General features: G+C 43.8%; 1 protein-coding gene across 3 annotated transcripts in view; it reads left to right on the top strand.

The window, feature by feature from the left end:
* Positions 1-227: 227 nt before the first annotated feature.
* The window catches only part of LMBR1 (limb development membrane protein 1), a 157853-nt gene continuing 142247 nt past the window's right edge, over positions 228-15833 (top strand). For 2 of the 3 annotated variants that reach the window (XR_007121403.1, XM_047694411.1), the window contains exons 1-2: positions 228-541; positions 579-894. Coding sequence is in view for 2 of the 3 variants with exons in the window: in XM_047694411.1 (XP_047550367.1) it covers positions 829-894 (66 nt within the window). In the remaining variant the exon portion in view is untranslated. The remainder of the gene's footprint in view (positions 542-578; positions 895-15833) is intronic. The other variant, XM_047694410.1, reaches the window with a different exon arrangement.

Genomic DNA, 15833 nt, shown 5'->3' with positions numbered 1-15833 from the left:
AGCGACCTTTCTATAGTCAAACAGATCCCGATGTAAAATGATAAATATTCCTTCTGACTCAGTTTCCGGCGAAAATAGAAAAAAAGACACTGAGCGTCCAGTGGGGATGAATGACCGTGTTTGGTCTGCTAGGAGGTCCCCAATATGAGCGTCTGCCGGGGGCCTCCCGGGGCCGACTCCACCGAGCACCACTCGGGGCTGTCCACGCTTTCCAGGCGGGCGACGCCGTTACGGAGCCACGGGAGCCAGGTCCTTCCCGGCCTTTGACCTGCTTTGGCGGAGCGCCAGTTCCGCGGGAGACCTGCTGGCCTGCAGGCCGCGCCGGGCCACGAAGATCCCCTCCTGCCGGGAGCAACTGCACCGAGACTGTGGCCGGCCGCCCCGTATCCTTCAGAGAGGAAGAGCCCGCTCCTGCCGCCCCACCAGGGTCGCGTCCCCAAGCGGCAGGGCACTGGACCTGGCAGCCCGACTCCGGCCTCCACTTCCCGGCGCCGTGGCCCCCCCGCCCCTCTCCAGTAGGCCACGCCCCTCGGCGGCTCCCGTTAGCAAGGTGCCGCGGCGCGCTCCTCTGACGCGAGGCGCCTTTCTCTGACGTCAGGCCCCGCCCCGGCCCCGCCCCGTGCCCGCCCTCCGCAGCCTGAGTGGCTTCGCCTGAGGCGGCGGCTGGGGAGGCAGCTGAGGCAGCTGAGGCGGCGGCGGTGACGGGGGCTGCGGTCGCCGACCCTGCGGACGGCGGTCCGCTGTCTGTCAGCTTCCGTCCCGGAGCGGCGGGCGATGGTGCGGCGGAGCGCGCGGACGCGGGCGGCGCGGCGGCGGGCATGAGGGAGGATGGAAGGGCAGGACGAGGTGTCGGCGCGGGAGCAGCACTTCCACAGCCAAGTGCGGGAGTCCACGGTGAGCCGCCCGCGCCCCGCCCCCCGCGTCCCCCGCGCCCGCACGTCCCCCTGCGGCCGAGCTGCCAGCCGCCCCCCGTGCCCGGCGCCTCCGCCCTCCTCGAGCCCTGCGGCCCCCGGCCCCGCCGCCCCCATCTCCCGGGGCCGGCCGCGCCTCGGCCACGCCCCCCGCCCCTCTCCCCCCTCCGCCCCGCGCCCCCAGCCTTCCGTTCCCGGTGACCCCGACCTCCTGCCCCGCGACCCCCGCCCTCCGCGCCCGGTGTCCCCCCCCGACCCCTTGTCCCGCGGCCCCCACCCTCCGCGCCCGGTGCCTCCCCGACCTCCTGCCCCGCGCCCCCCGCCTTCCGTGCCCGGTGTCCCCTGATGCCCTGCCCCGCGCCCCATCCCCCGCCCCCCCGCTCCCCCCGCTCCCCCGCCCCCTTGCGGAAGCTCCGGTGGGCGCAACACCCGCGCGGGCCGCTGGGCGCTCTTCTCGTCGCGGGGGACGGACGCGGCCCGGCGGACCCGCGAGCGTGCGGTGCCCAGTGGCGGGCCCGGGAGCCGAGCGTGCGCAGCCCGCGCTCCGGCCCCGCTGGCGTTGGCTCAGGACCCTGCGGCTTGGGCCGCGCCCGCCGTGCTCGGGGGCGGCTCCCGGGAGCCGTCGCGCTGGGGTTGCCTGTTCCGACCCGCGCTCGGTCTCGGGCACCCGTGTGTGCGCCTTCCGTCCCGCAGCGCCGCGCGCTGTGCGCGTGTCTGTGTCCCCGTGGCCGCGCGGGGACCGTGCTACGTGCGTGCGTGCGCGCGGACTCGTCCCCTCTTCCGAGCGACGGCTCCCGCGTTCGGCCGCAGCGCCGGGAGCCGGGCAAGTTCTGCTGCGGAGTCCGTGTGGCTCGCGGTCTCGGGGACTGAACCGCCTTGCCGGGCCCTGGCTTGGAGCGGAGCGCATTCCGCGAGCCACGGCCGTGCGACGGCGGCGCGGGGGCCGGGGCTGGGGGCCTGGGGCGCGCGCGCGCGCCTCTCGCGGGCCGGTGACCGGTTCCGAGCGCTCTGCCCCGGGCGCTGCCGCGGCTCCGTGCGCCCCTTCGCCGGTCGGCGCGTGCGGTGCTCTTGATTCAGCCGCCGCAGGAAGCGTCCTCGTCCTCTTGTTTTCGGACTTTGTTTTGCACAACAGATTGTATATGCGCTTCCCTGATGATGAGCGAATTTGGGTACCTCTTCCTCTACTTACGGTCGTTTGGAGCGCGCTCGTGAAGCGTCTTCAAGTCTTTCCCGGTTTCAGATTAGTCCTGTAACCCCTTAAATACGGATTTGCAGGTTTTCTCTATGCTTTCCGAGTCCGGTAACTGGGTCAGGTATACGTATTGCAGTTGTTGTTGTTGTTGTTGTTTTTCCATTGTGGATGCTTTAACACTCAACGACGTGTCTTCTGATGAGAAATCCTTAATTTTCAGAGTTACTTTAACCGAAATTGCTTTATGGTCAGTCCTGGCTCTGTCCTGCTCAAGAAGTCTCCGCCGGCTCCAAAACTGGGAGGACGTTCTCTGGTTTCTCTCAGAGCTTTACTGATCTACTCTTCCCATTTCGACCCGCAGTTCATCTGGAATTTGTTTTTTGTGGATGTTTTGACGTAGGAATCTTTCTTCCCCCCCACCTGGATGGCCAGTCCCTTTAGCACCATTTGCGAGCTTTGTCATGACTCAGGTAACTATAACTGTGGGGGTTAATTTTGTAATCCACGCTGTTCCCTTGATCTGTTTGCTCTTTGCCTTGGTTTCTAGTTAGTTACATAGTCTGTCATTTGGATTGAGAAGGGGACTTGCGCTGCAGCAGCCACGAGCTCTGCTACCGTTGCTGCTCTGCAGACGGCCTAGTGTGGGTGCTCCTTTTAAAGTGCCTCGTTCTGCCGCTTGTCCCCCAGCCTTCTCCGACCAGCACCTCTGGGTGGTGAATGCACCCTCTGCAGAAGCTGTGCAGGTGCGAACAAGCCCACGGGGTTTCCAGTCTTCCGCATTCTTTTCTCGGATTATTCAGAGGGAACATAAATACTTGAGTTTTCCGAAGACATGTTGCCAATACTTGTACTTAACGATTTTTGGTTTTGCCCTGTAGGCTGTAAGTTTTACCTTTTTTTCCTGATACAATATACATAGCAAGTGATTGACATTTTTAAGTGGACACGCCGTTGGCATCCAGCGCGCTCACATCTTGTGCAGCTATCCCCACTGCCCAGCTCTAGAACTCTGCTGTCATTCCGAACTGCAGCCGCCCCCGTGGGTCATTGACTTACCATTCCTTTCTCCTCCCGCGCTTGGTAACCACCGGTGCACCTTCGTCTCTGTGCGTCTGACTAATGCCGGTATCTCACGGAGGTGGGACCCCCCAGTATTCGTCCTTTCGCGTCTGGCTTATCGCACTCAGCATAAGGCTTTCAGGTTTCACGCATCTTGGAGCACGCGTCGGAATTTTTTTCCTTTTTAACGTTAGATGACGTTCACTCGTATTGACATGCGACGTTTTGTTTATCCGTTCACTCATCACTGGACGTTGGGTCGTTTCCTGCCTTTGTAAATAGTGCTGCTATGAACATGGGTGTGCAAATACCTCCTCAAGACCTGGCTTTCAGTTCTTTTACGTATATGCATACCCAGAGGTGGAATTCGTGGGACCATATAAAAAAAATTCTATATTTAATTTACTGGGGAACTGCCATGCTGTTTTCTGTCGTGGCTGTGCTTTTCACGGTCCCACCAGCAGTGCTCCAGGATTCCAGCTTCTCGTTCAACACGTGTTTTCTGTTGTTTTAAAATACAATAGTTATTCTAATGGGTGTGCGGTGGATCTCATCCGGCTTTTATTTGCATTTCCCTGATGATTAGTGATATTGAGCACTATTTTAATTTGTATCTAATTTGTATTTAATTTATTTAAATTTGTATCTCTTCTTTGGAGAAATATCTATTTGAGTCCTTTGCCTGTTTTGAATTGGGTGGTTTTGTTGTTGACTTTCAGGAGTTCTCTTTATATTCTGGATATTAATCCCTTATCAAATGTCAGATTTGCAAATATTTTCTCCCATTCTGTGTATTGCCTTTTTACTCTATTGATAAAGTTCTTTGATGTACAAAAGTTGTTAATTTTAATGAAGTTCGTTTTATGCATTTTTTTCTTTTTTTGCCTGTGCTTTTAGTGTTATATTCAAGAGATCATCACCATGGGGCACCTGGGTGGCTCAGTCGGTTAAGTGACTGCCTTTGGCTCTGGTCATGATCCCAGAGTTCTGGGATCGAGCCCCACATCAGGCTCCCTGCTTGACGGGGAGTCTGCTTCTCCCTCTCCCTCTGCCTGCTGCTCTGCCTACTTGTACTTCTCCATCTGTTAAATAAATTAAAAAAAAAAAAACAACATCACCAAATTCAGTTTCATGAAGATGTCTTCCTATGTTTTCTTCTTAGAGTTTTAGAGTTTTAACTCTTACATTTGGGGTCTTTGATCCATTTGGGGTTAATTTTTGTGTATTCTGTGGTGTTTAACTTATAAATACTCATGTAATAATTGTTTTGTCTTAAGTATTATGAATATTTCTGAATTCTCTTGTCAATTATTTCAGTGATTATGTAGCTAAAATCTGTTAACCAGGTGTTGATAATCTTTTTTCTTTCCTTTTGCTGGCTTTTTTTCCTTTTTCTTTTGAACTTAAGATTCATAGAATTGGATTAATTATAATCCTGGGTTCATACACAAATTTTTCGTTGTTTCATGTGTGACCTGCTTTTGATTAACCTATTTTTAAATAGTATGTACCCCACCAGCTATTACCCAGGATACCAAAACATTGACTCGAGCTTATTAAATACCCAGCAGGAGAAGTGAAATGTGGACTGTAATTTATATGTTCTTGTCCTTTATACCTGCTGTAGCTGCACAGGACCACTTGTCTTTTGGCCCATCTATTCTTTTTTTTTTTTTTTTTAAGTAGGCTCCACACCTAGCATGGAGCCCAACAGGGGGCTTGAGCTCAGAACCCTGAGATCAAAGCCGGAGTTGAGATCAAGAGCTGGTTGCTTAACTGACTGAGCCACCCAGGCACCCCTGTACTCTATTCTTTGAGTGCATTTACTTAGATGGTATCTTCCAAGTGGTTTTCTTAATGTTGATGCCCCTTTCACCGATACAGCTATTACTCTAAAATGGTCACAGATCAATACATAACACTACCCCCAAAAATCCTCATAATACCTTCACTAAATTAATAATAAATCACGTTTATTGAGTGCTTACCAGGTATCTCATTTGAGTCCTGTAACAAGCATATGAAGTAGGTATTTTGCAGCATGTAGCCAAGGTGGCATAGTTAGCATGTGATGGAACGAGATTTTGAGTCCGGGCAGGCTGATTTCACAGCCTGTACTATATTTATAGTCCTATAAAATTTAAACCTCCACTGTAACAGGGTTATGTGGGATCCAGCTAGGTTGGTTACATAAAATGCTTGTTGTAAGGCTAATGAAAGGACCAGGGAGAACCTATGAAGCTAGCTGGCCGGGAATTTTGGGGTCTAGCTGCACAATTTAAATTCTTCCTTATTCTGGCTGTAGCATTTTTGGGAACAGTTCTGGGGTTCTCTAGAACTTTCACAACAGTGGAGATTTTAGGACCCCTAATTTACATGGCTTCCTTTTGGCCAAATAGAGTGGGGATATAATGGAGATGCCAGGAATCATCTTCTCTCTACTTCTTCCGTAGGTGGGTTTACCTGCCTTTTTCTACCAGGGTCTTGCCTTCATCTCCATGGCTCACTCCATGTGCTGCAGATAAAAACTTTAGCCCTTCCCTCTTGAGAATAGAGGTTGGGCAGAAGATGGGAGCCAATGATCAATGTTGTATCTAACTTTTGAAATGCAGTGTCTGGAGGTCTGTAGTCTTTTCTGAGCTTTGTCACTGTTCTCCAGCCAAAGACCATAGGAATATACTTGTAGTTGGACAAGTTAGGTTGATTGCATGTTGCAGTAAGGGAAAATGCATACCACCGGGAACTGTGGGGTGTTTCAATAAGAAAACATTTGAAAGGAGCTTTTAAAAATAGGATTTGGGCTTGTGTTGGGTGATTTGGAAAGAATTTAAGGAGATGGGGCTTTGATCTGTATTGGATGCTGTTAGGAAGCAGAGATAATTCTATGATTGAGTATCTTAATCTGATATAGAAGGAAAGAAAATTGGGTGGGGTGAAGGTGAAACTAATTGGAAAAGAAGCAAGTCATTCATATAAGCCACGGTGGGGAGATATTTGGTCATTTTTTTTAAAAAAAGATTTTATTTATTTGTGCCCCTGAAGCGCTCCTGAAAGCTGTTTATTTTCAAGAGGAGAATCATCAAGACCTAGCTGTGAGGGGCGCCTGGGTGGTCTCTGTGGTCTCTGTCTGTCAAATAAATAAATAAAATCTTAAAAAAAAAAAAAAAAAAGACCTCGCTGTGAGTGCCTCATTCTGAGCTGCTAGTGTTTGTAGCGACAGCAAAGCCTAGCTTGGTAGCAGCAGGCCAGCTTCCAGATGTCAGGGGCTGTTTTTCTCTTTCTCAGTGTGGTCCATAAAATCTTATATGGCATAGTATGGTATAGAACGGTGTAGTAGAGGCAAATCTAATAGCTGACATATATCGATTTTGTAACATAGGTGAGCAAACAGGAATGGAATAGCGGTATAGAGGATTCTTTGTATTTGATTTTGCTAAACTGGATTAAATGAACTTCCCCTGTAGGTGGTACAGTAGCCCACAAAGATGTTCATGTGGTAATCTCTGTAACCCTGTATGTTATCATACATGGCGGAAGGGACTTTGCAGATGTGATTAAGTTAAGGGAGAGATTGTCCTAGATTATCTGGGTGAGTGCAGTGTAATCACAAGCATCCCTATAAGAGGGAGGTGGGAGGGTCAGAGTCAGGGAGTGGGATGTGACAAGGAGCAGGGGGTAGTGTGAAGCACCTTGAAGATAAGTTAAGGAAAGTGAATAGCCTCCAGAAGCTGGAAAATTCAAGGGAACGGATTCTCCCTAGAGTCCATAGAAGGAGCTAGTCTTGCTGACATCTTGGTTTTAGCCCAGTGATACCCATGTTAGATCTGTGACCTTTAGAACTATGAGGTAGTAAATTTGTGTTAAGCACTGAGTTGCGGTAACTGGTTACAGCAGCCACTCAGAATCCTTCATCAGGAAGGAGGCTTTGACCTTCATTGCTCTCCCTGTCACTCTGCCTCACTTCTCTCTAGTTTTGTACTTGGGGTTGAAGGAGACTGAGGCATTTCTAATTGCATGCAAGATTTTTTTCTTTCTTTTTATTCTTTCTGTCTTAAGCAATAGTTGGAAGTACATTTCCTGAGAGGTATAGACATTTCAAAGAATGCCATATCATTTCAGCACAATTTCTCGTGTTAGTTTTCCTTTTGTTTCCAAGCTAATTTATACAGTAGGATAGACTATATATTCTCTGAGAGCTCTATGCTTTTGTTTTATTCTGCACGGTATTTGTAGAAGGTAATTATAGATATTTACTCATGATGATAAGGTTTTGAAGATTACATATAAATATAGTAGTATAGGTTAATTTTCTGAAAACCTTGGTGGTAAGATAATTCAAAGAACATTTAAGGCATTAAAAGAAAAAACACACGAGGCGATAAAGTTCAGAATTTATCTTTGAAACCCTTGTAAATGTTTTAATACTGAAGATGAAATGATTCAGAAAAGACACACAATAAAGACAATAAATTCTAATTTTATGTATCTCTTGTGTGTTAGAATTTTCAGAATCCCCTTCCCTAGAATTTCAGTGGGATCCTTGTGATGCATTTTGGATTGTTTTGAATAATATGCATTACGAGAAGTATTTCCTTCTGTCTCTTCTTCCATCCAGATGGCTTTCTGATTTATGGCTCAGAGTTGTTGACTCCTGGGACCAGCTCCTCACTATCATTCCACTGGCACAGAAGAACTTGTGTGCTGGAGGTGGGAGATGGTTTGGGTGCCTTTTCTCGGTTGCTGGGTGTAGAACCCTAGCTCTGCCTGTGATGACTCTACGTCAGAGCACTTGTTATCTTTTATGTTCCTGTTTTCCTTCTGTCCCCACAAATGGTAGTGGGGTACCTTCTGCAGCTCAGATATGCCTTCCCAAGGTGACATTGTAGAAACTATTTCTCTGTCATCCCACTTTACTTGTCTTTCTATTGCTGACCCATCTCTACCAGGAGTGACTTGAAATTTGGGGGTGCCAGAATTTTTCGTTTTTTAAAAAGCTTTGTAGAATTAAATTTACATGAACTTCAAATTGTGTGAGGGGAACTTGAAGTTGGAGAGGGAATATAATATTTTCTTTTCTTTGTTGATGTTTTTGTGGCAGGACTTGTGATAAAACTTGTGTTTCAGTTGTGTAGGCCGTAGATTCTCTAGATAGAATTATTAAAGTATTCTGATATTTAATTATATCAGTTTTTCACACCTTCTTTGGGGCTTAGGCATTAGGAACATTCCACATACCTTTTACTAAATTAATTTCTTTTTTTTAGAGAGAGAGGGAGAGCGTGTGTGTGGGGGAAGGGCAGAGGCAGAGGGAGAGAAAGAATCTTAAGCAGGCTCCCGGCACAGAGCCTGATACAGGACTCGATCTCATGACCCTGTGATCATGACCTGAGACAAGACCAAGAGTCAGATGCTTAACTGAGCCACTTAGGTGCCCCCCACATACTCTTTAATGTTCATTTTTTGGCCTTTAGGAGTCATTCATCTGACATTAATTTTCCTCAAATCTATGTATCTTTCAAAGAATACCATAACTAAATATGGAATTTGACAAAAAGTTGACCAACTAGGACTGCAAGCAGGGTTGTTTCACTAGCATACTAATTCATGATTCTGTAGTCATTCTTTGGGATTGATGTATGAGTTTGTTGATATTGCATATTTGAATATCACATGTATTATTGAGGCCTATACTGTTGTTATTCATAGTGTAATATTTTCCTTCAAAACCCCAAATTTTAACTATTTTATTGAGAGCCTGAGCTTTTCCTTATGGCACAGCAGTGCTGAAAGCTGAACGAGGAGGTACATTTGTTGGATTTGGATTGGGGCAGTGTAGGTTCCAGTCATATCTTTGCTATTTACTAGCTGTGTGACATTGGGAAAGTTCCTTAGTCTCTTTGGAACCTTAATTTTCTTGTGTATGAAAATAAGGTAAGCACCTTATTATTTTTGGTACAGTTGTAAATTGGACTGTTTTCTTAATCACTTTGCTGTTTCATTATTAGTGTATAGAAATAATACAGTATTAGTTTTATGAGACTGATGTGCTGCCTGCTGCACTAAGGAGGTAGGTGCAGTATGTATGTATGTATTTATTTATTTAATTAAAATTAACATGTAATGTACTATTAGCCCCAGGGGTACAAGTCTGTGAATCGCCAGGTTTACACACTTCACAGCACTCACCATCGCACACACTCTCCCCAATGTCCATAACCCAACCACCCTCTCCCGACCCCCCTCTCCCTGGCAACCCTTAGTTTGTTTTGTGAGATTAAGAGTCTCTTATGGTTTGTCTCCCTCACAATCCTATTTTGTTTCATTCATTCCTTTCCTATCCCCCAAACCCCCCACGTTGCCTCTCAACTTTCTCATATCAGGGAGATCATTGACTTATTTCGCTCGGCATGATACCCTCTAGTTCCAACCACGTCATTGCAAATGGCAAGATTTCATTTCTTTTGATGGCTGCATAGTATTCCATTGTATGTATATGTGTGTGTGTATATATGTGTATATATATATATATATATATATATACCACATCTTCTTTATCCATTCATCTGTCAGTGGATATCTAGGTTCTTTCCATAATTTGGCTATTGTGGACACTGCAGGTGCAGTAGAGTTTTAAATGCGAATGTAAGAATATTGAACCCTGTGCAATCACTGAGATTATGCAATTTATATTTAACAGTACATATATGTATATATATTTTGTTCCCACCAGAACAGTGGAAATGCTGCACAAAAACAACTGTTTTTTAAAAAATTTTATTGAGATGTGATTAACATATCATATAATTCATCCAGTTCAGTGGCTTTTAGTATATTTAAGAGTTGTGTAGCCATCACCACAATCTAATCCTAGAATATTTTTATTTATCTCCAGGAGAAACCCTATGCACATTAGCAGTCATTCCCCATTTCCCCCTGAATTCTCTTCCCTCCAGTCCTTGGCAACAGCTAATCTACTTTCTGTATGGATTGGCCCATTCTGGGTATTTCATATAAAGTGAATCATGCAATGTGTATTATTTTGGTGTGTCTAGCTTCATTCCGTTAGCACAATGTTTTCGGGATTCATCCGCATTGTAGCATGCATCAGTACTTCATTCTTTTTTGTGGCCAAACAATATTTCATCTCATGGATGTGCCACATTATGTTTATTCATTCTTTAGTTGATGGACCTTTAGGTTTTTTCCCACTTTTTGGCTCTTATGAAAAATGCTGCTGTGAACATTGATGTACAAGTTTTTGCTGTGGATGTATGTTTTCATTTTTCTTGGATGGAATTGCTGTGTTGTTTGATACCTCTGTGTTTAATATTTTGAGGAACTGTCAAACTGTTTTCCAAAGTTGGAGCACCATTTCACATTTCTATCTACAAACATTTCAATTTTTCTGCATCCTCTTTAACACTTGTTGTTAACTGCCATTTTAATTTTTTAAAAAAATATTTTATTTATTTATTTGGCATAGAGAGGGAGAGAGCACAAGCAGGTGGAGTGGAGGCAAAGGGAGAGGGAGGCAGAGGGAGAGGGAGAAGAAGTAGGCTCCCGCTGAGCAGAGAGCCCAAATGGGGCTTGATTCCAGGGCCCTGGGATCAGGCGTGACCTGAGCTGAAGGCAGACACAATTGACTGAGCCACCCAGGCACCCTTTTTTTTTTTTTTTAAAGATTTTATTTATTTATTTGACAGAGAGACAGAGGGGGACTACAAGCAGGGGTGTGGGAGAGGAAGAAGCAGGCTTCCCGCTGAGCAGGGATCCTGGGACCCTGGGATAATAACCTGAGCCCAAGGCAGATGCTTAACAACTGAGCCACCCAGGCGAGCCCCCCTTGGTTTTTGATTACAGTCATCCCAGTGAGTATGAAGTGTTAGCTCATTGTGTATGTGTGTGTTTTAAAGTTTTATTTAAGTAATCTCTACACCCCACGTGGGGCTCAAGCTCACAACCCTAAGATCAAGAGTTGCTCTCTCTTCTGACTGAGACAGCCACACACCCCTCATTGTGGTCTTGATTTGCATTTCCCTAATGACTAATGATGTTGAACATCTTCACATCTGTTTATTGGTCATTTGTGTATCTTCTTTGGCAGAATGTCTATTCAGCTTTGTCCTTTTTAAAATTGGGCTCTTTTTTGTTCTTATTGAGTTGTAAGAACTCCTCATATATTTTGGACATCATGCCCTCATCAAACATATGACTTGCATATATTTTCTTCTATTCTGTGGGTCTTCTTTCTACTTTCTTGATTGAACAACAAAAGTTTTTAATCTTGTTCAAATACAGTTCACCTATAAAATTTTTTTTATCACTTTTGTATTTAAGTCATATTTTAGAAAGCCTTGCCAACCAAAGGTCATAAGGACTCGTGCTTTTTTCCAAGAATTTTACAATTTTAGCTGTCACATTTATATGTGTGATTCACTTTGAGTTCATTCTTGTGTATGGTAAAGAAAGGGGCATATCTGTTTTGGTGAGCTGTCTCTTTAGATCTCTAGCTCACTTTTTAATTGGGTTTATTTTTGAGTTTTAAGAGTTCTTTCTGTATTTTGGGTTCAACTTCTTTAACTGGCTATGTGTTTTGTACAAATTTCCACCAGCCTGTGGCTTGTCTTATCTTAACCAGTATCTTTCACAGGGCAAAAGCTGTTAATTATAATCCTGTACAATTTATTATTATTTTTTTAATAAACTATGCTTTTGAAGTTGTATCTAAAAAGTCATTGTCAAACCCAGGATCACCTGCATTTCTTGCAGTTTCATGTTTTACATTTAAGACTGATCTGTTTTGAGTTAATTTTCATGAAAGTTATAGGGTCTGTGTCTAGATTAATTTTTTTATATATATTTTTAAAATAAATTCAGTTAGCAAACATATATAGTATATCATAGTTTTAGATGTAATTTTTAATAGTTCATCAGTTATGTATAACACAGTGCTCATCACATCACATGCCTTCCTTAATGCCCGTCACCCAGTCACCCCATCCCCCCACTCACCTCCCCTCCTGCAACCCTCAGTTTGTTTCCTATAGTTAAGAGTCTCTCATAGTTTTTCTCCTTCTCTGATGTCTTCTCATTCAGTTTTCCCTCCTTTCCCTATGATCCTTGGTGCTGTTTCTTATATTCCACATATGAATAAAACCATATGACAATTGCTTTTCTCTGATTGATTGATTTCTCTCAGTATAATACCCTCCAGTTCCATCCATGTAGATGTAAATGTTAAGTATTCATCCTAATGGCTAATATTTCTTTGTATGTATATGTATATTATCTATCTATCTATCTGTCTATCTCACATCTTCTTTATCCCTTCATCTGTCAGTGGACATCTCCGCTCTTTCCATAGTTTGGCTATTATGGACATTGCTCCTATAAACACTGGGGTGCAGGTGCCCCTTTGGATCACTACATTTGTATCTTTAGGGTAAATACCCAGTAGTGCAATTGCTGGGTCATAGGGTAGCTCTATTTGCAGCTCTTTGAAGAGTCTCTGCATTGTTTTCCAAAGTGGCTGCACCAGCTGGCATTTCTGCCAACAGAGTAGGAGCGTTTCCCTTTCTCTGCATCCTTACCAACATTTGTTGTTTCCTGACTTGTTAATTTTAGCGATTCTGACTGGTGTGTGGTGGTATCTTATTGTGGTTTTGATTTGTATTTCCTGAGCGTATATGCCGAGTGATTTGGAACAGCTTTTCATGTGTCTGTTGGCCATTTCGATGTCTTCTTTGCAGAAATGTCTGTTCATGTCTTCTGCCCATTTCTTGATTGGATTATTTGTTCTCTGGCTGTTGAGCTTGATAAGTTCTTTATAGATTTTGGATACTAGTCTTTTATCTGATTATGTCATTTGCAAAATCTTCTCCCATCCTGTTGGTTTTTTGGTTTTGTCGACTCTTTCCTTTGCTGTGCAAAAGCCTTTTATCTTGATGAAGTCTCAGTAGTTCATTTTGCCTTTGTTTCCCTTGCCTTTGAAGACATGTCCAGCAAGAATTTGCTGCAGCCAAGGTTGAAGAGGTTGCTGCCTGTGTTCTCTAGGATTTTGATGGATCCCTGTCTCACAGTTAGGTCTTTTATCCATTTGAGTCTATTTTTGTGTATGGTTTAAAGAAATGGTACAGTTTCATTCTTCTGCAGTGGCTATGAAATTTCCTCAACACCAGTAATTGAAGAGCCTTTGGATATTCTTTCCTACTTTGTCAAAGATTAGTTGACCATAGAGTTGAAGGTTCTTTTCTGGGTTCTTTATTCTGTTCCATTGATCTGTGTGTCTGTTTTTGTGCCAGTACCATACTGTCTTGATGATTACAGCTTTGTAATAGAGCTTGAAGTCTGGAATTGTGATGCCACCAGGTTTTTTTCTTTTTCAGCATTCCTTTAGCTATTCAGGTCTTTTCTGTTTCCATACAAATACTAGGAATATTTGTTCCAGTTCTGTGAAAAAAGTTGATTTTGATAGGGATTGCATTGCTCTGGATAGTGTAGACATTTTGATAATATTTGTTTTTCCAGTCCATAAGCATGGAATGTTTTTCCATTTCTTTGTGTCTTCCTCAACTTCTTTCATGAATGTTCTGTAGTTTTCTGAATATAGATCCTTTGCCTCTTCAGTTAGGTTTATTCCTAGGTATCTTATGGTTTTTGGTGCAATTGTAAATGGGATAGACTTCTTAATTTCTCTTTCTTCTGTCTCATTATTAGTGTATACAAATGTAACTGAGTTCTGTGTCTTGATTTTATATCCTGCCAACTCTGCTTAATTCCTGTATGAGTTCTAGCAAGTTGGAGTGGAGTCTTTTGGATTTTCCACGTAGAGTATCATCTGCAAAGAGTGGGAGTTTGATTTCTTCTTTGCCTGTTTGGATGCCTTTTATTTCTTTTTGCTGTCTGGTTGCTGAGGGTAGGACTTCCAGTACTATGTTGAACAGCAGTTGTGAGAGTGGACATTCCTGCACTGTTACTGACCTAGAGGAACAGCTCTCAGTTTTTCCCCATTGAGATTGATATTCGCTGTGGGTTTTTCATACATGGTTTTTATGATGTTGACGTATGTTCCCTCTATCCCTACACTGAAGAGTTTTTTTTTTTTAAAGATTTTATTTATTTATTTGACAGAGAGAAATCACAAGTAGGCAGAGAGGCAGGCAGAGAGAGAGGAGGAAGCAGGCTCCCCGCTGAGCAGAAAGCCCGATTCGGGGCTCGAACCCAGGACCTGGGATCATGACCTGAGCCGAAGGCAGCGGCTTAACCCACTGAGCCACCCAGGCGCCCCCTTACACTGAAGAGTTTTAATCAAGAAAGGATGCTGTACTTTGTTAAATGCTTTTTTTGCATCTGTTAAGAGTATCATATGGTTCTTGTCCTTTTTACTTGTGTAGTATATCACATTGATTGATTTGTGGATGTTGAACCACCCTTGCAGCCCAGGAATAAATCCCACTTGGTCATGGTGAATAATCCTTTTAATGTACTATTGGATCCTGTTGGCTAGTATTTGGTGAAAATTTTGCATCCATGTTCATCAGGGATATTGGTCTGTAATTCTCCTTTTTGGTGGGGTCTTTGTCTGGTTTTGGGATCAAGGTAATTGTGGCCTCATAGAAAGAGTTTGAAAGTTTTCATTCCATTTCTATTTTTGAAATAGCTTCAGAAGAATATTATTAATATTCTTAATATTAATATTACTATTAATTCTTCTGTAAATTGTTTGGTAGAATTCCCCTGTGAAGCCATCTGGCCCTGGGCTTTTGTTTTTTGGGAGATTTTTGATCACTGCTTCAGTTTCCTTGCTGGTTATGGATCTGTTCAGGTTTTCTGTTTCTTCCTGGTTCAGTTTTGGTAGTTTACGTGTCTCTAGGAATGCATCCATTTCTTCCAGATCGCCTATTTTGTTGGCATATAGTTGCTCGTAATAGGTTCTTATAATTGTTTATATTTCTTTGGTGTTGGTTGTGATTTCTCCTCTTTCATTCATTATTTTATTGTATTTGTGTCCTTTCTCTTTTCTTTCTGATAAGTCTGGCCAGGGGTTTATCAATCTTATTCATTCTTTAAAAGAACTAGCTCTAGTTTCATTGATCTGTTCTATTGTTCTTTTGGTTTCTAGTTCATTGATTTCTACTCTAATCTTTATTATTTCTCGTCTCCTGCTTGGTTTAGGCTTTATTTGCTGTTCTTTCTCCAGCTCCTTTAGGTGTAAGATTAACTTGTGTATTGGAGACTTTACTAATTTTTTGAGAAAGGCTTGTATTGTTTTGTACTTCTCTCTTAGGATTGCCTTTGCTGTATCCCAAAATTTTTGAACAGTTGTGTTTTCATTTTCATTTGTTTCCATAAATTTTTAAAATTCTTTAATTTCCTGGTTGACCCATTCATTGGTAGGATGCTCTTTAACCTCCATGTATTTCAGTTCTTTCCAAATTTCCTCTTCTGAATGAGTTCAAGTTTCATAACATTGTGGTCTGAAAATATGCAGGGGATAATCCCAGTCTTTTTGTACTGGTTGAGACCTGATTTGTATCCCAGTATGTGATCTATTCTGGAGAAGGTTCCATGTGCACTTGAAAAGAGTGTGTATTCTGTGTTGCTTTACGATGGAATGCTCTGTATATATCTGTGAAGTCCATCTGGCCTAGTGTGTCATTCAAAGCCCTTGT

Source organism: Lutra lutra, chromosome 11, assembly GCF_902655055.1.
Source record: "Lutra lutra chromosome 11, mLutLut1.2, whole genome shotgun sequence".
Taxonomy (NCBI): Eukaryota; Metazoa; Chordata; class Mammalia; order Carnivora; family Mustelidae; genus Lutra; species Lutra lutra.
Note: the sequence above shows the minus strand (reverse complement) of the source record. Positions and strands in the feature narration are given on the sequence as shown.